The sequence below is a fragment of the Astatotilapia calliptera genome, chromosome 23 (assembly GCF_964374335.1).
Source record: "Astatotilapia calliptera chromosome 23, fAstCal68.1, whole genome shotgun sequence".
Classification (NCBI taxonomy): domain Eukaryota; kingdom Metazoa; phylum Chordata; class Actinopteri; order Cichliformes; family Cichlidae; genus Astatotilapia; species Astatotilapia calliptera.
Window position 1 is genome coordinate 9,024,302 of NC_137443.1, and position 26,250 is coordinate 9,050,551.

Genomic DNA, 26,250 nt, shown 5'->3' on the forward strand with positions numbered 1-26,250 from the left:
CATCTAAAAATTTCAAGAAAATCTGCTTTTTACATACTGTGTCATGCATTTACTGATAACCAGCAAACTTTTTTGTTTGTTCCAGGCCATGTCTGCAGTGTTATGTTGTGGACCTGTAGCTGACAATGTAGGGCTCTCCTCTGATGGCTACCTCTACAAGTGGCTGGACAATATCCTGGATTCTCAGGACAAGAAGGTCAGAGAAATTCTGCCATTTTGAATCTATTCTAACTAAAACTGTATCACTTAACTATCATTAACAAGTGGTAAATCCACAAGTAATTAAACTTTAGCAATAAAACTCTCAATAATAATATTTTTTTATAATGGGTAATGTTATAAAATCCATGTTTATGTAATGAGTTTGTGTAATAAAAATAATTTGCATTATTTAAACTAATGTGTTTTGCAGGGTAGCTCATAAAAGACATTTTGTAAGGAAGGTTTCATTACTACTGCTGTTATGTCAAAACCACTGGTGTCTCAGATCTATGCAAAAAGTTTCCTTCAGTGTCAGACCTGTGACTCAAGCATGGTGGCAATAGTGAAACAAGTCTGAATGCCATCTCCTCATATTTCAAACCACAATCGTTTCCTCCTGAACCTAAACAGTGGGTGAAACCTAAGCTTAATCATGCCTTTTATAATCCAGTTAAACTTTATATTAGCTATTTAAATCAAGTTTATATATGCACTACATATTTATAAGGTTAAATGTTAGCTAATTACTTTTAAAGTATAATAATTATGTCTCTGGTCATTAAATAAATGTCACACCACAAAATCCCAGTATTATGACCAGTCACCAAGCATGAGTGGTGATGTTTTCTCACAGATAGCAGGAGGTTAGTCTGTGACGCAAGACTTCATGAGGTCAAAGTTATGTAGCACACATTTACTTCATTTGACACTAGCACCACACAGTGGTGTTCAGAAGTACTGCAACAAAGCCCTGCTAAATGTTTATAGGTCTACATTCAATAAATGACTTGCACTTAGTTAAAATGAAATGGTAGGTTAAAGTGATCTGATTAATTCTCAAATTCTTAAAAGTTTTAATTATAGTTATGCTGTTGTAAAGTATATATTAGTTTTCTGCAGTTAACAGCAAACCTCAGTCTCATAACTCTAATACTGGGTATTTTTCATTTGATATTAAGAAGTTATGTGTAAAACTCAACAGAGTTTTGTAGACTGAAGGAGAGATTCTTAACGGTTGCTGTGTGGTTTCCTTTAGGTTCACCAGCTGGGTTGTGAGGCTGTGATGTTGCTACTAGAACTGAATCCAGACCAGAGCAACCTCATGTTCTGGGCTGTGGACCGCTGCTACACTGGCTCCCGTCGTGTAGCTGCCGGCTGCTTTAGGGCCATTGCCAATGTCTTTCACAACAGGTACCACATGGTGCCATCTTTATGTCATTTTTTAAGGTTCCACCTACTTGTGATTAAATACCGTATGTGTTATATTTCTTTTAGGGATTACCAGTTTGACACTGTGGTGCTGCTCAACCTGATTCTGTTCAAGGCGGCTGACTCTTCCAGGGAAATCTATGAACTGTCCATGCAGCTGTTACAGGTCAGAATTTCTTTGTCCTACACATACTGTAGATGCCCAAAAAAGAAAAAATTGGGTCTTTAATCATTAATTTAATAATCTGTGGTTCTTTGTGTGATGCAGATCCTAGAGCCCAAGCTTTTCCGTTATGCCCACAAATTGGAGATTCAGCGGACTGATGGCATCCTGACCCCTCCCTCACCGCTGCCACACCTCTACTCTGTGTCTTACTACCAGCTGTCTGAGGAGCTTGCAAGGACTTACCCAGAGCTCACTTTGCCCATCTTCTCAGGTTTGCTACATTGCTGAATGAATACACATCAATGTAATATGATAAGTATTCCGTTAACTGAAATATCTCACTTTCCTTTGACTGTGAAACCAGTTATTTTAGGTCTTTTTTTTATTTTTATGACAAAAGATTTTTACTCATAAAACTTGATAGTCGGCTAATATGGTTTCTGTTTTTGCTGTTGATTGACTTTTTGGGGAGATAAGCACGATTTTCCCATTCAAATTCGGCTGTATATTTCCATTCAAGGTCCTTTTTTCATTTGTATTATATTTAGTATTATAGCTAAGTTCATTCAAATGGCATCCTAGCCACTCTGGTAACTGCCTATGACACTTAAAAAGTTATCTTTTTCCCACTGAAAATTATACTTTTACCCCCACTTCAGCTTTTAATTGAGCCATATGTGGCTCGTGACTGTAAGGAGTTTGACACCCCTGTGTTAATGTCTTTGTTTGTACTATCCACACTGCAGAGGTGAGTCAGCGTATCCAGACAGCACATCCTGGTGGTCGTCAAGTAATGTTGCACTACCTCCTACCTTGGATGAATAATGTGGAGCTTGTTGACTTCAAACCAACTCCACGACGACCAGAGGACTGCTGCAGTGGCGAGGATGATGAGGATGTGAAAGACCGAGAAATTATGATGGTCAATAGCCGTCGCTGGCTCCGTGGAGAGGGCTGGGGATCCCCTCGTGCTACAACCATGGTGCTAAACAACCTCATGTTCATGACCGCTAAGGTGACACAGCTAACATACCATCTATGTTTGCACTAAGTACCGCAGCAATTTCATAATGTTGTAAACCTGCTCAACATTTGGCAATAAAAACCCTTTCTGATTCTGATTCTGATCTACACATCTACATCTTAAAAAGCTGGTTGGGCAAGTTCATTTATCATTAAACTATTATATTTTTTTTAACAGTATGGTGATGAGTTTGCGTTGTCAGAGATCGAGAATGTCTGGACTACACTAGCAGATAGTTGGCCAAAGAACCTCAAAATCATTCTTCACTTCCTCATCAGTATGTCTGGAGTCAGCAGTGACCCCAGCCTCTTGCCCTATGTAAGTTGCAGCACACTCAATGTGCCATTTCCTTGTGTCTGATACTTAATCTTCATGACCTTTCGCCTCATGTTATGCGTGTCCTCAGGTGAAACGAGTGGTGGTTTTCTTGGGCAGAGATAAGACTATGCAGCTGCTGGAGGAGTTGATGTGTGAGCTTGAGTTGACTGATCCTGTCAGCTCAGCTGTCACTCACATGGACAACCCCCCTTATTATCGCATCAGCTCCAGTTACAAGATTCCTTCAGTCACCTCAGGTTAATGAGCATTATAAATGCCCAAGTTCACAGCTTAGGCCAAGAGGTCATATGCTATGTTTCTGGTGCCAGGAGACAAATGTTTAATGTCTGCTTTCTCAGGAACAACCTCCAGCAGCAATACCATGGTGCCAGGAAATGATGCTCATCATGACAGCAAGATGAAAGACTCAAACATGGATGACAGGTACAAAATAGAAAACTGCAATGCTCTGTTATTATTAGATGGTATAAGTATAGGAAAAACACAAATGTCTATGTCAGTTCAGTCATATTTTATGCTGAAGACACGAAAAAGCACATGTACATCCATTCAGGAGTTTAAACAAAAATTAACCAATTTTTATAATGGTGGACAAAGATACTCCACTAAATAACTAAAATGCTGTATTAACTAAAACTAAAACATACAACCATAGTAAATGTTTTACTGGGATCATGAACTGAGCAGTTAGATCGTTTTCTCAGACTCCTGTAGAGTCTTTTTGCCACTTGATTATACGCCCTAAATAAATACAGGTTTAAAGGACTTTCAATGGTTTTATTATATAGGCCCTCAGGCTGCATCCTTCTTTTGTATTCAATCTGTGGCTTGATGAATTAAACGTTTTAGTGAAGGAAAAGTGGCATTGTCCTTCTAAACATGCATGTTTGTTATACAGTTGCACACACCTGGATATCTACAGTGGTCTGAATAGCAACCTGAACCGCCACCACCACCGTCTGGAATCTCGTTACAGCAGCAGCTCTGGAGGCTCCTATGAAGATGAGAAGAGTGAGCAGGAAATCTTTTCTTCTCCATACTCACCACTACATTTTTTTTATACCACCCACTACCATGCCTGCTAATCTTCTCTATTTTCCAGGTGACTCCATGCCGCTTTATGCTAACTGGCGATTAAAAGTGATGGATCACAATCAGCCAGAGCCTCTTCCCTTCCCACCAACAGGAGGCTGCTGGTCCCCTCTTGTGGACTATTTGCCAGAGACAAACACACCTGCTGTACCTCTCCACAGGTATACCAAAGTCCACTTTTTGTCTCACAAAGCATTGCAGTGTTGAGTTCTTTTTATAATCCAGTACACTTTTTCTGTTTTTCAGATGTAACATTGCAGTCATCCTACTCACAGACCTCATTGTTGACCATGGGGTCAAAGTAGAATGGAGTGCCTACCTACAACTCCTGCTACACGCAGTTTTCTTAGGTAAATTGCTTTCTTTTTGTGCTGTTTTATATGTTTGTATACATTAAGGCAAAATGTTTTAGGCATATTTGGATTTTTGCATAAAAAACCCTTTACTAGGTCTATAAATTCCAGTTGAATGATGTCAAATGTCTTTATCTTTTGTGTCTTTCTCAGGTTTAGATCACCAGCACCCAGAGGTCTATGAGCACTGCAAACGCCTGCTGCTTCACTTGCTCATAGTTCAGGGTGCAAATAGCAGTGTTCAGTCTGTTGCTATGGTGCTTTTACGCAACAGAGACTACAATGATCCAAGGGTCCTGACTGTAAAGCCTGTAGCTCAAGAGTTCAACCTCACAGGTTAGTTCTGCTACAGAAACAAGAACTGGAAGAGAGCAATAATAATGAGAATCGCTGTTTTATAGTGGAACATGTGCGGATTCGCTATCAGCTGTGGAATTGCTTTTTAGTTATTTTGAAATGAGGGGAAAACAACAGGACAGGGAACAGGACACATATACGTGTAGTGCCAAACTTGACCACTGGGTGGCAGCAACCTCCTGCCCACATATAGACAGATTTACACAATATCATTGTTCCATAGAAAAAGGTTCCCTGAAAAAGACCCTATTATTTTCTAATTCAGAAATTAAGATAAAGTAATGTGTGTCTATACAAAAAGGAGAGCAGTGAATCATATTTTTATACAGAAATCATTTAGCCTACCTTCACTTTTGGACACCAACTTATGGTCTGCTTATATTATTAGCAACTGTACCTTTAATTGTGTTTAGCCCAAGCTAGCCACCTGGCTGGTAAAATGCTAGCAGAAAAACTGACAATGTGTTTGCAATTTGTTCCTATAGGAATACAGGAGCTTTTGCCAGATTGTCAGCCATCACCGATGACAGACTCTGGCCTCAGCTCGAGCTCGACGTCGTCCAGTATAAGCCTTGGTGCAGGGGCCAGTGCTGTGTCCCACCTCTCCCCCACGCTTCTAAGTGAAGTAGATGTCACTGTTGAACATGACGAGAAGGCCAAAGCTCTGATTGAGTTCATAACTTCAAGGTGAGAAGAGACTTTAAAAAAAAAAGAAAGAACACTTTCCCAGAAATGTATGACATTTATGCGTGTCACTACCTGCTGCTGGCAAAAACTGTCTTTTTTAGCATTTAGAAAAATATATATAACCTCACATGTTTAGTAGGCATTTCTATGAACACATTGTTAGATGTTACTCATTGTGTACAATGATTTGCTTTCATGCTTCCAGCAGTGTCTAAAAGGACTGGGGTACTTTGATTTGCATGGGTTTGATTTTTGGAGTTAGTTTCTTTGCTTGGTGTGATAACACTAAAGGTTTTGATAGTGTTTCAGGTCATTTGTTCATGCGTGTTTATTTGTATATTGTAGAAAACGCGGTCCGCTCTGGAATCACGAGGATGTGTCACCTAAGAACTCCAACATTAAGAGCGCTGAACAGCTGAGTGCTTTTGTCAGACATGTGGTGACAGTCTTCAAGCATTCCCAGACAGGTCTGTAGGGTTCACAGCCACTTGATATTTATTAGGTGCTTTTGTCATATTTACCTGTTTGTGCTTGTGTATCCTTTCAGGTTTCCAATTGGACTCATTGCTGAGTGAAGTAGCTTTAAGGTCAGCTCTATCTTGTTCTTCTCGCCACTATGCCGGTCGCTCTTTCCAGATTTTCAGGGCACTCAAACAACCTCTGACTCCTGCCACACTGTCTGACATTTTGTCTCGGTTGGTTGAGACTGTAGGAGACCCTGGAGAGGAAGCTCAGGTCAGAACATTTTTAGCAAAAGTCTGGTCTTTTACCTGCAATGTCAAAATGCATAACATGAAACAACATTTTAAAGGTTATATTTAATTTGACCACATGATCATTCAGTTATTAAAAACATTCCTGCTTGTGTTACAGCAAAATATTGCATAGAATGAGGTTTTTAATAGGACATGGCAAAACGTCAAATGTTCATTGTTTAAATTGCGTGTGGTTTCATTTTGTTTGGTTTTAAAGCCACTTTGCCAGTAAAATTCACACATTTAGCATCATGATTTTGACACTTAATGTATAACAGTGATACAGCGGCTATGCATAGACCAGTGTCCTTTACCCTGTGGCTGCACTGAATTCCTCACACATGGCGCATTTGCAGAATCTGTGCTGCAGCATTGCACTTCCACTATAATCAATGAAAGTAGCTGCACTGAGTGTGAGAACAGCATTTAAGTCATTCATATGTGTGGGGAGATCCATACCTCAAAAAGAAAAATAGGTTAATTTTCTGTCTTTTATGTGTTTATGAGAGGTGTGCAAAGCCTGTTCCTACAGAAATAGTTAACCAGTTCTTGTTTAACAGCATCTGCACAGAAAGTTACTATCAGTATATCATTTTTAGTTAATGTTTGAGGACAGACAAAGGTTTAAAGAAAGCATGAATACTATTGATGAAGAAGCGACCTTCTTATCTTGTTATGCTTTTACATTTGATGAGGGGTGACTGCAGTAACATAATGTGATCAAATTATTTTCCCAATGGTTTAGGTTTAGTTTACTTTCCCAGGGCCACTCTTTGTATCGTCAAGCACATCATGTGCCAAAAATATATAGTAAACGTGTTGCATCAAACTGGAAAACAGGCCTGTGAGTTGTTTCTGTAGAAAAACATAGATGCTATGTGTTAACTCGCTGTTATCTGTGAATTCTTTCTGACGAGCTGACCTCTCCTACTTTTTCTCCTCAGGGCTTTGTCATTGAGCTTCTCCTGACGCTGGAGTCTGGCATTGACACACTAGCAGACACAGTGAAAAACTATGATCTCCTCACTGCCTTAGCACAGTAAGTCCTCTCATTGGTAGCTTTATTATTTTAATGTTTGAATTCTTCTTACTTTAACTAACATCCTGACACATTTCGCAATAGCTATGTACAAAATTCTGCCATTTCTTTCCACAGAACCTCCACCCACGACCACTTGTTGGGGGCCAAGTTTGCTGCCAACAGGAAAAGCACAGGCCAGCTGAATATGAACAGTAGTGGTCTGTTACATTATGTCCACACTCGCAGCAACTCTCTTCGAGCCAGCCTGATGATGGGTGAACGAAAAGCTGACAGGCGTCGGAGTAACACCCTGGACATTGCTGACCGACTTGGTGGCAGCTATGCAAACCTGGCTCGCACACGGAGCTTATCATCACTAAGCAGAGGAGGTCCAGGAAGTCCAGGAGGGGACTCTATGCCACCTGTGGACCCTTCAAATCTGATGGCCACGGTATTCTGGATCGCCGTGTCATTGCTCGAGTCAGACTACGAGTTTGAGTACTTGCTGGCTCTGCGACTGCTCAACAAGCTGCTGAGCCAGCTGCCCCTGGATCGTGCGGACAGCCGAGAACGTCTGGAGACTGTCCAAAACAAGCTGAAGTGGTACAACTTCCCTGGTCTGCTGCAACTCTTCCTGAAGGGCTTCACTTCTGCTGCTACTCAGGAGCTAACCATCCACCTGCTCAGTAAGCTCATCAGTGTCTCCAGACAAACACTGGTAGACCCTTCACAAGTAGCAGGTAACTAATGACTTTTTTACAGTTTTAAATCATTTAGTTTTTAAAATCTGAAATGAATAAAAGAGACTGTCTTTAGTTAGAACTGTGACTTGTTCATAAACCCATATTGACCTAAGAAAACTCATCCTAGCCCAGTTCTATTTATTCGTATTGATTTACATTTTTAAGGTTAGACTTTTACTTCATGCCTGCAGGTTTTCCTCTGAACATCCTGTGCCTCCTGCCGCATCTCATCCAGCACTTTGACAACCCCACTCCTTTCTGTAAGGAGACAGCCGATAAGATCGCCAAAGTGTGTGCGGATGAGAAGTCGGCCACACTGTCTAACCTGGCCCATATGATGAGCCTTTACAGCACACACAGCTACTCCCGCGACTACACCAACTGGATCAACGTGGTCTGTCGTTACCTCCATGATGCCTTTGCAGAGAAAACTTTGAATCTGGTCACTTACTTGGCTGAGGTATATGAGAAAAAGGTCACACTTCTTATGTTGGTCACAGATGGACAAATAACAAATGTATCCATTTCTGTCTCCATCAGCTGCTAGAGAAGGGTCTTCCCAGCATGCAGCAGTCCTTGTTACAGATCATCTATAGCTTGCTGAGTCATATTGACCTGTCAGCAGCTCCTGTCAAACAGTTCAACCTTGAGATCATGAAGATCATTGGCAAATATGTTCAGGTGAGCCTTGACGTCACTCGACAGCCTGACAGACCGACTTTAGGGTTTGGGTCAAAAGAGGAATGCATTATGGAGGTCTCATTGAATTTCTCTTGCTGCTAATTGTAAAGTGTGCGATTATGTCTACTGCAACAAGAAGCATTTATTTTGTGGGATTTGCTTTTTATCAGACAACATATGCCTGAATGAGAGTTTTATTGCTGGATCAGCCAGGGTCTCCCGTGTGGTTGGCAAGAAAATCACCAAAGCACCAGCCATCCATATGCAGTGTGCCTTATGTTTAGTAAGAGGGTGTGTGTGTGAGTGAGTGTGTGTGTTTCATACTCAGAACAGCATATTTTCACATTTAGTCTGACGTGAATAAATACTGGGGTGTCCTGCTCTATAAATAGCAGCACAGTTGAGACTAAGAAAGAATAACGTGTGTTTCAGGGTCACTGTAAAGAGGTATTTTGATGCTATATTACACCTATTTATGAAGCCTGTTTTTTTCCAGATTTGACCCAGGGCTGCCTTAAGCTACTTTTGGCCATCCTAGCTTACTGTCAGTGTTTTCTTTTGTGCATTCCACAAAAAGAAACATTGTATTTGTGCATATTGAGATTTTTAGCATATGTGCACTGATGTGAACTGCAAGCTTTTTGTGTTAAGCCTCCTTTCTCATTCTACCAATATGACTATAAGCCATATGAATAGTAGCTGGTTGGGACCCGAAATGCCCTTTCACATTCATAAATTCCTCAGAAACACCTACACAGCTTGCTTCCTCACAGTGGCTTCGTTATATTTCTGCATTGTTTTTTGTTTTTTTTACAGAGCCCACATTGGAAAGAGGCCCAAAACATTTTGAAGTTGGTTGTATCCCGTTCAGCCAGCCTTGTTGTTCCAGAAGATGTGCAACGCTCCTACAGTTCTGAGTCCTGCAGCTCACCAGAAATTGCCTTCACGCGCATATTCAACAACTCTTCCAAAGAGCTGCCTGGGAAGACTCTGGACTTCCACTTTGACATCTCAGAGGTTGGTGTCCTACTTTCCTTAAGTTTACTATGTTCACCATATTGATTTACCTTTTGATTTTTATCTCTAATCTGCATTATTTGACTCTATAGACACCAATAATCGGGCATAAATATGGGGATCAGCGTACTGCAGCAGGCAGGAATGGAAAGCCACAGGTGATTGCTGTCACAAGAAGTACCTCCTCTACATCATCTGGATCTAATTCCAATGGGCTGGTCCAAGTAAGCTGGAAGAGGCCACAACTCTCTCAGGTACCTTCTCAGACTGACACAAATCATCCAAACCTTGAGTTTTGAAGCAGCCTCTACTCAAAGTGACGCAACACCGGACCTGAGCTATGATCTGTCTTTAACGAGCTTAACGTGTCTAGAAAAGAAGCTCAACAAAATAATTAAATCATGACAATTTATTTTACACACACAGCCATAAAAATAATTACTTTTACTACATGCATACTGGCTAATTTTAAGCAGTTGTAATAGTATTTTGTAAGCAAACAAAAGCCAAACACATGTGAGTCTGATCAGTCTGTTGCTATCATTAACATATTTCACTCTCATTGCGTTGCCTGTAGATGTGAGTTCTGTTTTTGTTAAAAGACCATCTAAAAGAATTTTGACCTGGTCAGCTTGTCATTTTCTCATCTTGCATGTCTTCTTATTACAGAGAAGAACCAGAGAGAGGCTGATGAATGTCCTATCTCTATGTGGTCCAGAATCGGGCATCCCAAAAAATCCATCTGTAAGACTCCTCTCCTACTCTAAAGCTTCAGATAAGGTCTCTGTAAAATCACTGACATGAGCAATGCTTCTGCTTCGAGGCTGTCTTTGTGGTGGTGTTAGAATTGGATTAATTTGGACTTCTGAGATGATGATGATGGATTGATAAAAATTGTATTTAATTTTCTGACATTCCGTGCAGGTGGTATTCTCATCCAATGAGGACCTGGACTCTGCAGACCAGCAGACCAGTCTTATCCCCACAGTGGAGGAGGCCGTCAGAGAGGAGGAGTTGCAGGGAGAGGATACAGGCAGTGAGCAGCAGTTTGGAGTCTTTAAGGACTTTGACTTCTTAGATGTGGAGCTGGAGGATGCTGAGGTGAGAAAGCACATTCAAATGGCCCCACCTGTATGAGGGGGAAAATGATACGTTTCTCATAATAAAAAGGTGGTAATTTAAAGGAACTTATAGGTGGAAAGGGACTGCTCAGAAAGGTTAAAGGTTTTCTAGTTGTATGTAGTGTAGGGAACTTGAACTTCTGTGCTCTGTTCAGTCACTCTTCATCATTTCTGTTGACCATACTGTAGTAGATGTTTGACAGATTAACATTAATGTCTTGTTTGTTAAAATTGCCTTACTTGTCCTACTACTGTAGTAGAAAACTTTTATGTCCTTCTTAAGTCTACTAACATACATATTCCTTCTCTTCTCTTGCCACAAGGAGCTGCAGGTAAGTCTGAAGCCAAGAAAGCTACTGAGATATGTTGTTCTTTTCAGTGCCCTGGTGTCTCCCTTTGTCATCCAGTAAAGTGCAGTACCACCTTTTGATTTCAAATCATCGCTCCTGTTGTTGTGAACCCTTTATAGTTGTAGATCATTGCATCATTTACCATCCCATGGACAAAATTACGTCGTCCGCTCAATCACATGAGTGTCTTATTTTTTTAAGTTGTGTATTTTGCATTTGTGTTGTTCTTTGTTTGCTTGTTTTGTAATATCTAACCCAGATAATATCATTTTTCCCACATTTCTCATTGCCGTTTACTTGGTTGTCCTGCAGGGGGAGAGCATGGACAACTTCAACTGGGGTGTGCGGCGTCGCTCCCTGGAGAGCATGGACAAAGGGGACACGCCGTCTCTGCAGGAGTGCCAATACACGGGCAGCACGCCAAGCCTCAACCTCACCAACCACGAGGACACAGACGAATCGTCTGAGGAGGAGGTATTGAGCGCTAGCCAGATTCTCACCCGCTCTGGCCTTGTAAGTCTCACTCTAATCAGGGTCCCCCACCCAACCCAGCCACCATGCTCCCCACACAGCCCGCTGGCATGGTGTGCGCGTGTGTGTGTGTGTGTGTGTGTGTGTGTGTGTGTGTGTGCGCGCGCATACTATGCTGGACCTCCTTCCAGTGCGGACAGGAGCTACACGCTTGCTTCTTCGCTGGTGGTAGAATCCCTTTTTAAATCTCAGCCCACTCCCTCTAGCTTTAAGACCAATGCTTTCATTGTTTCCTAGACCTTTAAATCTACGATTGGTAAGTGCAGTGTAGGACACTTTTTGTAAACTTATTAGAAATTTTTCTGAATAAAAATCTTTACATATAAAATGAATCAAATATTTAAACCCAGCATGTTTCTTTTGCATTGTTTAACAGTTTGGCTGCCTTTCTTTAACTCTTCTTTGTTTTCTTTGGCTTTCCCAGCAAGGCCTTTATCTACATCTGCTAATTACGCTAATAATTATCGGATGTAGGTCCTCAGTCTAATACAGATGTTTTCTTTCTCTCTTCTTCTGCTCTTCTTGGTCTTGGTAGTGCACGGTGAGAGAATGAGCTTTTGGCTTTAGTGGACATTTGCCCCGAGACTTTGTAGTCATACAATATTACACACTAGAAAAATGAGCATGCAGTATTTCTGTGTTATTTCCCTAGAATTTTGAATGAGCTAACCTGCTCATAAAATTCATTGATGTTATTGATACTAGCATGGTCTGATGCCTGAAGCCAATTTTTTTTTGAAGATGCAGTAATGACTAAAATGACTAAACATGCTCTGCTTGATAAAGAAACGGGGGTGATGTTGTTTTAAGTTGTCAAAAGTTAATCTGTAGGCGTGTCTGTTTTACTAAGATTAAAATGTTATTGCTTTATGTTGATGATCTAATTTCGTTTATTATGAAAATACTCAAATGAGATTGTTTTACTGCATTTCATAAAGATATTTGGGGATATCTCAGCACATGCAGTGACTTAATTTAAGTTTGCAGTATTACTTTACTGCTTACACTACGTACGTAAATTAACATACATACAGAAACCAGTTGTGCCAAAGCGAGAACTTGTAATCAGCACTAATTCTGGACCTCTGATTAAATAATTCAGTGATTAAATGGGTAGACTAATGTATGAGTAATTGGTAGGATCAGTATTTGAAAAATAAATGTTAAAGTCACTTTATATTTTGTAAATATGGTTATCCCACTGCAAAGTGATTGGTTTTTGGGGGGGAAATCAATAATCAATTGGTGGAAATCATATGGGGAAAAATCCTATAGAAAATTGCCTGTTATTATTGTCTTTTATTATTTTTTTGTGAGACAGGTTTTTCAAACTGTTTTATTCCAAAGCTGAAGACCATTATTTTTTGTTTTGTAACAATAATATTTTTCACTGAGTACACACAGAATCTTATAGCCTAAAACGGCCTCTTTCCATGTATTTATACTGTTGCGGAATCAATCAATGTAGAGCAGTGACACAAACCACGGAGGCCCAGAAGAGTGCAGTCAAACGATGAGTTTATTAACACACAGGAGAGAAAAAATCCGCATATGTCTTCTGACAAAAATACATATTGTGAACACTTTTAAAGCAGTGAGGTACCCGCCCCTCCTAGGCAAAAATAGGTTAAAGCCGTTAGTTACAGTAAATGGTACATCTTAGATGGCTATAAACAGACATAGAACTTCTCATTTCTATAACAGCTTCCAAACAAGGTAATAACTTCAAGCCTTCAGGTTCTCCGAGGGCTGGTTATTGACTCCGGTCATCTGTTACCAAGTAGACTAAAATGCAGTTAGAAGCTAAATGAATTAAGGCCTCAGGCCTGGCACATTTCTAGATTATATGTGTATTGTAAGCATGTATTGCAGTTATCCTTCTATGCTCTAGTCTTTAACACAATAGATTGTGAAGACGTCGCGCTTCACAAAGCTTAAGACCGTCTGTAGACTAAGCAACAACTCTTAATGAGCACAAATACTATGCAATGTGTATGAAATACTTCTGGCCGTACCTGTAATAAAAGTGAACATAATGGAAGGATCCTCAAATGAACATCTTCAATAAACAACTTTAATGCAATATCAATACTGTGAGAAATATTATTAGATGAAATAATGCTGTAAAGAATGTTATTAATGCAATTATAATGATGCAGATTATATGGCAGCAATAAAAGAATTTCTGTATCTCCACAATACCTCATGATTAAACAAGTCCAGTCGTCTTCTTTCCAAACTCTTTAGGCAACTTCTCAAGACCATTATGTTATTATTGAGGTACCTCTTTGAATGACCTTCCTAAGTAACCGTTGTCCACTTCAGGTTTTGAAATAGTAGGGCTTAAGGCATTAGTACACTTGTAATAAAGGTTTACATCATACTCTATTGTGTTCATACATCCCTCAGCAAAAAAGCCAAACAGTTCATGTTTCTCTTTTCCAGCTCAACAGTGATTCTGCTACGGATGACACTGCATCCAACCATGTGGATTCTTTGCAGCAGTCCCAAGAGTCCTCCAGCAGTGCCATGACGGAGGAGGCAACTGTCCTGCCCACTCTGCCCTCTGCACCTTCCCTCCCTCGACTGGATAGTCCCATGTTGGAGATGACCCACTCAGACAGCACCAGCAGTCAGCTGCCTGAGGTGCGATGAATCAGGAGCAACAATAAACTGTGGTGCTCGGGTGCTTTTTAGCCTGCCTTTTTCTTTTCGTTCATTTCGTATCTGCTTTTGCTGTATTTGTTGGCCTATCTGTCATTTAGACAAACGATCAGCTACCTTTAGGGGGTTTTGGACAGGATGGAGTAAAAGTGCTGGTTCTGAGGGACTGTCTGGCTGCTGTCGGGTTAAGATCTATATATGCGCGTGTGTGTGCATGTTTGTGTTTGCTGCTTCTGCTGCTTCTTGCTCTTTCTTTGTTACTTTGCTCTGCATGGTTGCTGAAGTCTTAACTGTGTAGCTCTTGCAGCCTTAATAGTAGTGGGGCTTGATTGTATGATTTTGGGAATGGTTAAAAAATTAAAGCTCACCTCAGGTCAGCTGTTACTGCTCACCTCACCTACAATAACACAGCAACTGACCCTTCCAACTAAATCCTCCATTTAAAAACTTGTGAAAGAGACACCAGCTCCTTAATCCTCGGCAGATGCATGTGTGAGTATGAGTCCTTTATAAGTGGTGTCTTAGTTTTACAAGTGCAGTTAACTCAAAAGCTAGCCAATGAAATTTGCTATGATATTAACATGCCATAGCTTGCCTTCTGTATTTACTGCTACTGACATTTATCACTTCCACTAACAATGGTAAGTATATCATTTTGTTCTGATTTGCATTTGCATGTACATGGCATTTTGAAGTTTAACATATTTCAGCTTTATATCCATATAATATGAATAACCACTAAATTCATTGGTGTGTATAGTGCAAAACAGTTCTCTATCAGGTTCCCCTATCTATCCCTCAGTGACCTCTGTAACTTTTAGGAACACAACCAAGCAAGTGGTCTCAATATCATCCCAAGGACATCTCCCCCGTCACAGCCCCAGCTCTTAGTGTAATGAGCTCTAGATAAAACCATCAATAGTCTTGCTCATTCCCTCCGGGATGGCCATGACCACTTCTAAAAGCTTTCTGTAATATAGCTGCTGTCTCTGTGATGTACTGGCTGTCTGCCATGCACAGTATCCCTAATGCACTGGACTTTGAATAATAAAGAAAGGAAAAACAAAAAGGAAAAAAAGCAAAGACCTCTTAATTAGAATACCCCTGTGCCATCTTCAGCATATCAGCACATAGGAACATATCGCTCTCTCCTATTAGCGCGTCTACCAACTATGTATCGGCATGTCCTCCTTTTACATATGAGTCAGTTAGATGCTTGTAATACTAATGTTTTCTATAAATTATGGCCTGGCTTGATGTCTGCCTACAATTTATTACAATGACTTGGTTCATTTGTTAGGTTGCTAATTCAGTCCATTAGTTGTTTCTGTAGTTATGCAGTTGTCTATAAATCAGTTGTCATGTAGATGTTATGAGTCACCACCGATTAATTTAATTCATTTGTGGGCCTGTCACTCCCTGACAGGCGACGTTGCTGTTCTGTTAGCAGTGACGTCAAATTTTCAGTGGCATTTTTGTGATAAATACTGGGTGATCTTTTTTTTTTTTTTTAAATAGACATTAGCTTATGACATGACATCTAGAGCAATTTCAGAGAAACTGGATAGTGCAAAAGGTACAAAGTTAAAAGTCCCACTTGTGTAATTAAAGCTGTGAGCTTTGAGAATAGGCTACAGTGGTCTTAATTCAAGTTTTACGAGAGGCTCAACTGTGAATCTGTGTTTTATGTATCAGTGTTGGCGGCCACTGTTGAAATAAAAATATTATTTTAATGGATGTTTTGTAATGTGAAAGGACCTGCCATGCTGAGCCCCCCTTCTGCTTTGATGTTACAGGATGCTATAAGCATGACGGCGGCTGACGAGCTGAGCAGCAGCGTGAGCGAGGACACAGGGTTTTGCAGCGCCCCTCCTTTGCCCTCTGACCCCCAAGAGATGTGTGACCTCCCAGACTCACGGGACCCTCAGGATGCTCAGGATCACCAGGAGACTCAAGACCCTCAGGAGGACTTGGATCCAGCCCCCCCTCCCCCGCCGGCCATAGACACACCACCAGGGCTCCTTTGTGAGGACGAGTCCCAAACGGTGCTGCCTCTTTGTCTGGCATCAGAGACGAAGCAGGATGCAGATCCAGATCCAGACAGCACCTGTGGGTCTGTGTGGGAAGAAGATGTGACACAGGCGCTGAAAGAGCTGGATGAGCGCTGTGAGGAGGAAGAGGCGGACTTCTCTGGGATGTCCAGGTAGGTGTTTCGGAGTCTTTCTTTGTATTCATACTAGAGATGGACCGAGCCGATATTACGTATTGGTATCGGTCCGATACTGACGTAAATTACCGGATCGGATATCGGAGAGAAATAAAAAATGTAATCTGATCCAAAGTATCACAAAATCACCTCACAAAACGCGCTACATGGCGTAACCCAGCTCGGCGCATCGGAGCAGTGTGTGTCACGTGATAGAGCGGCTGTTGTCTGCGAGACAGACCTCCGAGAGAAGTAAAGCAAGAGTCTTAAGTTCATCTCTGAATGTTTGCATAGTATTTCCACGTTAAGCTTAACAACTGATATATTGAGCCACAGCTGGACTGGCCATCGGAGTTCCATATTAAGGTGAAAAGGAAGCGATTTGTCCCTTACTTCAGCTAGAATTTAAAAAAAATAGGCACAAAGCTGGAGTTATTCTGTCTTTGCTGCGCAGTTGCATCTACTTCTCTCATTCCAACACGTTCTCACTCCCCCTCCCTCTCCGAGCCACAGCTGTAAAAGCTGCTGGTCATGATATCCATTTGGATATGTAGTGAGAGGGACACATGTATATGAAACCAGGAGACGTCCTTACTGAATCATCAGAGCTGAAAAGGTGATGGAGAAACGGGTTTAACTTTTAGGTGACATGAATGAGTTGAAGGGAAGTTATGAACTGTTTCTGAGAGACAAATAACACCAGGATCCTTTTCTATGTAGCTTACGGCTGGTAACTGTGCAGGGGCGGGTCTAGCAAAGTTTTATCACGGGCCAGGTAGGGAATTAACTGGGAAAGGGGGGCACAAAGAAATATTTTTCAGTCTGCAGTTCTGTTTAATTATTATAGAAAAATAATTGATTTCTGTGCATTTGTTTTACACTTGAATTAAATTAAAGTTGATTACATCGATTAAGGGCGGGGGGGTGGTTCCCTTAATATTTTTGCTGGGAGTTGGCAACCCTCTTAGTTAGGTAGGTAAGTACTCTTTAAAATACCAGAATAGGGAGGATGGTATAGGTTTAAATTTATTAGATTGATCAGTGTTGCTAAACTATAAAATGTTTTGGGTGGAGTGTATTTTTTGCATACAGGTATAACAGCATAGCTTCAGTCTCTTGTTTTTTAAAACTTGAGTATGAACTTATACAAAATGCAGCAAGATATTCATAAAAAACAGTTTTATTGATTACAAAATAAGCTATATCGGATTCATATCGGTATCGGCAGATATCCAAATTAATGATATTGTATCGGACATTAAAAAGTGGTATCGTGCCATCTCTAATTCATACCACTGTATTAAAGAATTTGAGAAGATCTGAGAAAATGCTGGATGGCTTTTGTGCCAGTTTTGCCAGTATCATGTAAATCACCTTTTACCTGAAACCCAAAAAGCAAATATTGATCGATAAGAGACATTTAGACATGCAAAGACATGCAGTTTTAATTTCCTTTTGTGTTTGAATAAATGGTGGAATTTATACCAATTTGCTGAGCAACTGACTGATAGCTCATCAAGTCATTGTACAGTTGGTTTTATTTTAATTTCACACAGTCTAAAAATCTTTAATTTTTAGATGGTTTTTACAAATGACCTTTTACTAATAAGTAATGGAACTGTCCATTTAAGAAGACTGTGTCAGACAGCTCCCATTTAAAAATGTATTAAAGTAAAACAGCTGACCTTTCATTTTAATTGTAGACTAGTTTAGGTGTGGCTGAAGAAGATATGGACTAATCTACAGTGCATGACTAATCTAACTTCTTTGACATGATTTAGATGGTGTGATAGCTAATTTCTTTCTTGGCGTGGCCTATCAGAACTATGCGTGTGTTGGCAGGCTTCAGTTCATTCCTAACACTTCAAGGTGGGCCAAATCTGATTGGAGGACAGTTGTAAAGTCAGGGCTTTAAACTGCTCTAAAGCAATATTAAGAAGCACTGCTGAACAAACTAGAAAATAGAGACTCACTCGCCTCCATGTGTAACTGTACTGAAGTTCTTTCAATTAACAGAGACACGCATGCATGGAAAGCAATTGTGTGAGTAGCTTAGAGTGACTGAAAACAGCAGGACACTAACCAGTTAGTGTAGGTGTCTGTGCATGAGGATTTATGTGAGTGGGAGAGAGTAAAATGAAACAACTCGGCAACGTTTTACCTCAGTGGGTTGGGAGCTGGCTCTGCTTGCAGTACTGTGTGTGTGCGTGCGTGTGTGTGTGTGAGTCAGTATGTGTAAATGCCTAGCTTGTATAGACCTCTCTGCAGTCCTGTGTGGGATGAGTGCAGTGCGCTAGTGCTGCTAACAGTGGAGCTGCAGACGAGGGGAGAGAGTACGGGAAAGAGAAGCGGTAGTTAGGATGAGGACAGAGACAGTGTCCGTTGCAGCGCTCGGCAGCGCAGGCTTTAGATACTTATATTCTGTCTGCTTCTTCAGGCTGTTTGGTCCCACAGGCCTGTGAGTATCTGTGTGCGTCTGTGTGTGTGAGAGAGCGAGAGAGAAACAGACACGTCTGTGTAATGCTAAAATGCTAATCGCTGTTATTGTGAGAGCACTGCAGCAGATTTTAGCTCTCGTTGCACTGCAGCAGAATTTTCAGTGAGGGAGGCAGAGATGCAGCAATGTGAGGTTGTTTACTTGCTGCGAGTGACGACATGCGCGTGTGTATGTTTACTTTTGTCCTTCAGTGAAAGGGGGGGGGGGGTGGTATAACATGTCTGACTGCTTATTGGCCCCCGTGTGTGTTTTAGCCAAGATGAAGGTGACGCAGATGGCTTCCCAGAGATTCAGGCCTCTCCGCCCCCTTCGCCCTTCCTCTCTGCCATCCTGGCTGCATTCCAGCCAGTTGCCTATGACAATGACGAGGATGCTTGGCGTTGCCATGTCAACCAGATGTTGTCAGACACAGATGGGTCCTCGGCTGTTTATACTTTCCACGTGTTTTCCCGACTCTTTCAGGTAAATGTGTACCACATTTTTTGGGGTTTTTTTTTTATGTTCTTGCAGTTTTGACTGATAGGACTGCTCCTTATCTGTTTCATCTTGTGTACAAGTAAGCTTATTTCCGAATGATCTTACTTTGTTTTCTTTTTTGTGTGTGTGTTTTTCCAGAGTATTCAGAGAAAGTTTGGCTCCATTACACATGCATCTGTTCGCTTTCTCGGGGAAAGGCTCCAACGAATGGGTAATCAGTTCCTTAGCTCCTTGGAAGTCATGACGTCTCGCTCGCAGTGTCCCACTGTGTTGCTGGATGCAGAGACGGTGAGGCTGGCCCGCATGCTTGTCTGTAATCATTCTGATGCATCTGATAAAGCGAGACTCCAGTAATGCTGTAGCAGTTACACGGCTGGATTATTTTATATAAATGGTTTATGTCGTGCTGAGTGTGTGTGTGTCCTGGTGTAGATATTTTTGTGTAGTTTTGTTATGCCCAGTTTATTTATGATAAAAATGAGAAGGGAAGTCAACACAGCAAAAAAATATCTAATCTAATTTTTATGTACAACAAGTGAAAGAAGAATAGGTACCATATTAAAACTGGCTGTGGCTTAAATTTGTGGTAACGGCAACACAGTCAAAGCAAATGAAAACCAATTTGTCATTCAGGAGAGACCAGCTAACACTAACACGAGGCCTTGGGGCCATTATGTGTATGTAGTGGATGTTTTTGTGGCTTAATATGTGTGGTGTCCTGTGTTGTTGTAGCTGGTCTCTTGTGGACTGTTGGAGACTCTGAAGTTTAGTGTGCTGGAGTTGCAGGAACACTTGGACACCTACAACGCCAAGAGAGAAGCAGCAGAGCGTGTAAGCCATCTTTATCTTTCTCCACATCCACATCTCTGCCTCTTTATCCTTGTGGAACCTTTTCCCACCAGACATGTTGTTTCACATCCTCTTTATTTTTAAAACACGTAAAGTGGTTTTCATCTCTATGCAGTTTCACTGCAAAAAGCCAGGAGAACATAAAGACGAATAGCTGATGTTGCACACGATAAGCCCAGTCTGTCTCATCAGCAGCTGCAGACACTGAATCAGTGTTCAGTATGAGTACATTCAGCTGCCGTTAGTGTCTGCATCACCAGTGAGAAACCATGCTGAAGGGATAAAAATAACCCTCAGCTCTCCTAAATCAGTTACAGAAGGCCAGGCGGGAGAGGCTGTGAGGGGTTGGAGCTGGGAGGAAAAGGGAGGGGAAAAAAGAGATGAGATTGCAGAGAGCTCTGGGATGCAGGGGCGCTAATTGAATGAGACTGCAATGTTCCCTGGAGGGCTAGATACTCTGGATGCTCTGGAACAGGCCTTCTTTAATTCGCTAAATACAACGCACATATTAAATCTCCTCCTTTTATTATGTACACACACAAATGTAGATGCATATGTCCATGGGGTAAAAAAAAAAGCCTTGTAAATGCCTCTGTTTCCAAGTTTCTCTCCTTCCTCTAAGCCTTTTATGTTTTTCTCTCCTGTTTTGTCTCCTGCCTGTTTACGCAGTGGCTCGAGAACTGCAGGAAAACATTCGGGGACAAAGACAGCAGCCAGCGACCCAATACTCATGCACAGGTAGGGATGAACACTTTTACTTTACAATGCATGAATTTGTTTGTCATACTTATTCACCGGTTTGACTTTTGAAAGTGTTGCACTGCAGCTGAATCGGTAACGTCCAACTGAAATTACACAGCATTACAGACATTAGAGACATTAACGAAGTGTTGTCAAGCCAGTCAAAGCGCATCTCTTTAAGAAAACCATGTTGGTTTAAAAGAAGCGAGAACCTGCACCAGCTTTCCTGCGGATACAGGATAATGTTACAAGTTACTTATTAGTAAAAATGCAATGATAAATTTATTTATCAATGAAACATGTACACAAAGTAGAACATTTAGCTATGAGCTAAACAGTTACTGTCAGCAGTGCACTAAGGGATTTATGTACAAGCATGCTTTGGTTGCATGTGAGTAAACAATGTAAAGAGAAAAGGCGGCATCACATTTCCTTAAATGCCTTTGATAACCATGAACATGTAAAGATGATTGAAGATTTAGTTTTTTATTCACTTATTTTATCTCCGTTAAGGAAATTCAATTTTTGGCCCGCATATCCGCTAATTATACCAGTCGTTGTTCTCACAGCGCGAAGAAAGCATACCAGCTAATCATTTTGAGTCAAACCATGATTACAAAACTTAGGTTCATATCAAACCCGAGACGTTAATGTGCCGTTACACTAATTAGGTCTTCAGCTGCAGCATATTAAAGGCATGTGAATGTATCAGTACAGTCATTTAGGTTTCAATGAGCTTTAATTCCTCAATACCACAAACAGCACTTTCCATTCCCATTAAATGGCCCTGTGTCTCAGTCAGCTACCAGTGCTCAGCCTCCCAGTTGCTGCCTGATATGCGCTGGAAATCCCATTTGTGTTACATGCCTGTGAAAATGTGCAAAATTCTTGTTACATTTCTAGTAACAGTGTTACTAACAGTGCTAGTGTTGCATTAAAACACAGTTGCATGACATCTGCAAATTAATTTTATTTTTGAGTTTTATTTCTTCTATTACAGTGCACTCATTTAGGCCTGTCTGTGCTTTTAAGGACACTTTTGAAGGAAGTTTGATGTAATCATGAGTTGTTAATGATTACCTTAAATTGTACTTACTGATAATAATTAGCTTAATGAATAATTAAGAACTTCTGTAACAGCCTCTCTATGCAGTTTATTCAAACATTTTCCAGTCATTCTGTTTATTTGGTGGTAAACTGAGATTATGTTTGATCTTTCATTTAACTAGTGCCGTAGTTTTATATATGTGGCGCCAAATCAAAATAGCAGTTGTTTTAAGGGGCTTTATATATTGCAAGGTAAACACACTCTACAATTATAGAGACAAAACCCTAACAATCAGACGGTGCCCTATGAGCAGCCCTTGACAACAGTGGGAAGGAAAAACAAAGCTATATCTTACATAAGGTTTACATTACACACATGAAAGATCGACGGTTCAATTTAGCGTACTCCTCATGCAGGTAAATCTAAGGTTTGCATCCTGAACGACATCCGGGATAATGTCTGTGCCAAATCAAACATGCAGGTTCATCTTCTGTGGGGACCACTTGAGATATAGGGGAACAGCTTTTCTTTTATTGTGAAAGGCAAGCAGAGGAAAAAAATTCTTTAAGTAACATTTCTGTACTGCTGTGGCAGTGGCGCTGTCAGCTGCCAGTTAAACATAAACCCTGAGGGCAAGAAGTGTTTCTAACAATTTGCCAGCAACCATTTTTTATAGCTTTGGGTGATAAACATGTTAACAGTAGATTTAAAGAAGATGTGTAAATAACTTTTGTCTTCAACAACATAATTGCAACTATGACTTCAGATGGACTTTTTTAGACTTTTTTCCTCAATTCAAAAATGTAAGATTTAAGACAGAGTTTGTACCCTTGATGTATTTGCATGATCTCTCACTGCACGTCTTAGTCTGTAGGTTTCTCTTACACCGAGCTCCTTGGACAGATCTGCGGAGCTCCCTCTGTGTTTGACATTCACACAGATGTTACCTTGGGTTAAACTGACGCTCTGTTTTCAATCAGAAGTATCCAGAGGTCTTTCACTGCCTCCTCCTTCCTCTCTGCGTAGCCACCGTGTCTTTTCTGCCCGTCATCGCACATGCTGTTGTTCACCTTTTCAGAATAAGGGTTTCTGTTACTGCTGACGTGAGCTCACATTATCTGACCCGTGTGAAGGGAAGATGATAAAGCACTGCTCCTGCTCGTCAGGTCACTGTGTCTCAGCTGTCATGTTAAAGCTCACTAATTCTTGGTCTTTCTCTCCTTCTGTTTTGTTTGTTTGTTTGTGTGTGTGACCTGCTCACCTTCTTGCTTAGCAAATGGAAAATCTAGCAGTAAGTGGTTCTCATATTATAGACTTAAATAATGCTGCCAACCGGACAAAACACTGACATCTCATCTTTCTGTGCAGAAACAGACTGTGTTCTACCCCCACCCATTTCTCTGTCTATGTTTCTGCTTGATTGGTCATGTAACCCAGCTCAACCTCTTCATCCACCCACCCAATCATAACGTACCGTGTTATCCTGTTTGCATTTTTTTCTGTTTGCTTGTTGCACTGATTGTGTCTGCAGATAAATTCATCTATCTACGTGTATTCAGTGTAGAGTTGCCACCTGATTTCAGAGGGGCTGCTCCGTTATCAGTAGGATATGATGGCTAGAGAGTCCAGTGTTGTTAGGTTTGAATTCACTTTCATTTTGCATGATTCCATTGTTCCATTCCCATTTGTTCAAATCATTTTCTCCCATTTCCTCCGAGATTAGGGGCTTAACTTTTAGTTTTCCCACACCTCACTCATCAATTCTATATGCTGAGGGATCAATGAGATGATGCCCTAGGTTTTCTAATTTAAGATTTCACCACTAATTCTAGCAGTAGGGTCATTCCATGAAATATCAGCCAGTATTTCGCATCTGACCCCATCAGAAGCAGCTGATTTCTTTTTTTTGTTTGGTATCTGAAGCTGTGCAGTATGTACCTGCACGCTATGACATTTTTCAACCCATCTCCATGTACTTCATAGTGTGCAGGTAAAATTTTGCATCCCTTCACTAAATAAGCTAAAGTTAATATAATAAATAAAATCATCTGATTCTGCTGACTCAGGTCAGGTGGGACCAATTTTTCCAATTTGGGTTATTTTATTTGGGACGACCCTATAGTAGACTCACCATGGTCCAAACCAAATGGCCCTCCGTGTTAACTTTTTCATCTCTTCCTCTAACCCAGGATACCCATCTGTCTAATCATGTGATCAGAGTGATTCAGTGCAGGTTAGATCATCGCTTTGCTGAGATGTGACAGTGTGTTTTTCTGTCTTCTGTCTCTGTAGGAGCTCGAGTTATGTCGGAGGCTCTACAAATTGCACTTTCAGCTGCTGCTGCTGTTCCAGGCCTACTGCAAGCTCATCAGCAGGGTGGACACCATCAAGAGAGAGGCCGAGGTGAGAGACACAAGGTTTAGCGCCTGCTGAGTTAAAAGTTTGTCCGTGCGTTGTTATATAATCCATTTTGGGGGGTTATTCCATAGTTGGAGGAACTAGCTGCTGCTACTGAGGTTCAGCAAAATTAAGAGGCTCTGGTGAAAAGTGACGTTCAATTTAAAGCTTTTCAGCTTTGTTGTGTGGGTACACTTTTATAGATGGAGAACGTAAAGACTTGCTTGTTCAATTTTAGGGTTTGTTTGTTTTTCATTTAGATTCTTGTAGTGCTGTCAGCGTCAATCTCATTAAAATTACGTTAACGCCATAACTGAATTAACGGAGAATTGCCGCGTTAATGCGGTTATGGCGTTAACGTCAATTTAATGAGATTAACGCTGACAGTGCTAGTTTCTTGTCAAATCCACAGGGAACCACTGCAAAACAGTATACCTTAAAATGTATGATAGTTTTCCTTGTTTCAGTAACACTAGAGAAAAAATACATTTAAAACTTAAAATATATATAAAGAGAGCTGGAGTCAGAAAATGCAATGAAAAATGTGCAAAACAAAGGAACACAATTTGATTGGATAATTATTTTCCTTTACCCACGGGATCGATAAACAGGCTTTACTAAATCTGTATTGCAGTCCATCCTTCTCTGAGCTGCATCTTAATTGTGCTTTAATTTAATTTAGACATTTAATAAAATTAAATTATTTCCCGTACTGAGCGCTGAGGTCAGCTAGTCCAGGTAATATTTAGTCTGGGTTCATTTCGTTCACCTCCCGAGGAAGATCTGCTTGTGTTATTTGGTGCTGTGACAATAATCCTCCTTTGTCTCCGTTCCTAAGGTTACCAACATGTCCGACGAGCTCACTATCTTAGAGAGCTGCCTGAAGGAGGCGGAAACAGGAAATGATGGTCAGGAGGATGTGTGCATGTCAGACAATGCCCAGACGAACACCGAGACAGCCATACAGTCGCTGATTGAAACCCTGAGAGCCAGAGACTTCAGCTCTGCTCTCACACAAGTCAAAATCTTCAGGTAAGATAAACACTACAGTCAAACAAAACAGTGGCTTTAATCGGTGACATAACAAGGCAATACAGTGATTAAGCCTCCTGTGTAAAAGGCCCAGTCAAACATTATTTAACAAGTAAAAAGTTGTTATTTTTAATGCACTCTGATTCCTGGCTGTTTCATTCCAGTCTCGTGCTTCATGTCATTGCGCTTAAGGGCTCGAGTTACTAACTGATCCTCACGGGTTCACTCAGACACAGCATCCGTTCAGTTTGGTTACTACAACATGGAAGACAGCTGCAAGTTTGCTCCAGAAAAACATTTTTTGTTAACATAATAAGGATGTTCTTTGGCACTGTCACATATTTTAATATTGCGATTTTTGGATGCTGCAGATTAAGTTCGGACTAGGACATCCAGCATGATCATTTCAAGTAAGAAGCCCAGATATAAGATAAAAGGAGGTTAAAATGCACTCCTGTTTCTATCGCATATCATTACTGAAATGTTCAGAGGCAGAAGCTCCTTTGACTTGGCAGGCCTGCTTGTGATGCTTCTTGGCAGTTATTTTGAAGATCCCATCTAAATGATGAGATTGGATGTTCACTGGGATATGAAAGCAGTACGTGTAGACTCACCAGTCACACAGTAAACAGTCGTGAAACCTTTGGCTCGCTGCCTGGTGATGAGGCATGAGTCTGTGAAGATGAGGGACT

At 40.9% G+C, this 26,250-nt stretch overlaps 1 protein-coding gene across 14 annotated transcripts in view; it reads left to right on the plus strand.

Moving 5' to 3' along the window:
* Window positions 1–26,250, plus strand: part of fryl (furry homolog, like) — a 74,458-nt gene that overhangs the window by 45,988 nt on the left and 2,220 nt on the right. For 7 of the 14 annotated variants that reach the window (XM_080297810.1, XM_080297811.1, XM_080297805.1 and 4 more), the window contains 33 exons: window positions 86–196; window positions 1,238–1,392; window positions 1,477–1,576; window positions 1,679–1,847; window positions 2,323–2,591; window positions 2,778–2,918; window positions 3,007–3,175; window positions 3,278–3,362; window positions 3,838–3,950; window positions 4,042–4,192; window positions 4,278–4,381; window positions 4,538–4,720; window positions 5,227–5,428; window positions 5,774–5,895; window positions 5,976–6,163; window positions 7,128–7,222; window positions 7,340–7,944; window positions 8,139–8,407; window positions 8,488–8,628; window positions 9,445–9,645; window positions 9,738–9,899; window positions 10,315–10,425; window positions 10,570–10,746; window positions 11,429–11,629; window positions 14,093–14,293; window positions 16,108–16,514; window positions 19,269–19,476; window positions 19,630–19,779; window positions 20,224–20,322; window positions 21,010–21,078; window positions 23,403–23,420; window positions 24,422–24,532; window positions 25,365–25,558. In XM_080297810.1, the coding sequence (XP_080153936.1) occupies window positions 86–196; window positions 1,238–1,392; window positions 1,477–1,576; window positions 1,679–1,847; window positions 2,323–2,591; window positions 2,778–2,918; window positions 3,007–3,175; window positions 3,278–3,362; window positions 3,838–3,950; window positions 4,042–4,192; window positions 4,278–4,381; window positions 4,538–4,720; window positions 5,227–5,428; window positions 5,774–5,895; window positions 5,976–6,163; window positions 7,128–7,222; window positions 7,340–7,944; window positions 8,139–8,407; window positions 8,488–8,628; window positions 9,445–9,645; window positions 9,738–9,899; window positions 10,315–10,425; window positions 10,570–10,746; window positions 11,429–11,629; window positions 14,093–14,293; window positions 16,108–16,514; window positions 19,269–19,476; window positions 19,630–19,779; window positions 20,224–20,322; window positions 21,010–21,078; window positions 23,403–23,420; window positions 24,422–24,532; window positions 25,365–25,558 (5,681 nt within the window). The remainder of the gene's footprint in view (window positions 1–85; window positions 197–1,237; window positions 1,393–1,476; window positions 1,577–1,678; window positions 1,848–2,322; window positions 2,592–2,777; window positions 2,919–3,006; window positions 3,176–3,277; window positions 3,363–3,837; window positions 3,951–4,041; window positions 4,193–4,277; window positions 4,382–4,537; window positions 4,721–5,226; window positions 5,429–5,773; window positions 5,896–5,975; window positions 6,164–7,127; window positions 7,223–7,339; window positions 7,945–8,138; window positions 8,408–8,487; window positions 8,629–9,444; window positions 9,646–9,737; window positions 9,900–10,314; window positions 10,426–10,569; window positions 10,747–11,428; window positions 11,630–14,092; window positions 14,294–16,107; window positions 16,515–19,268; window positions 19,477–19,629; window positions 19,780–20,223; window positions 20,323–21,009; window positions 21,079–23,402; window positions 23,421–24,421; window positions 24,533–25,364; window positions 25,559–26,250) is intronic. The other 7 variants (XM_080297807.1, XM_026158874.2, XM_026158883.2 and 4 more) reach the window with 5 other exon arrangements.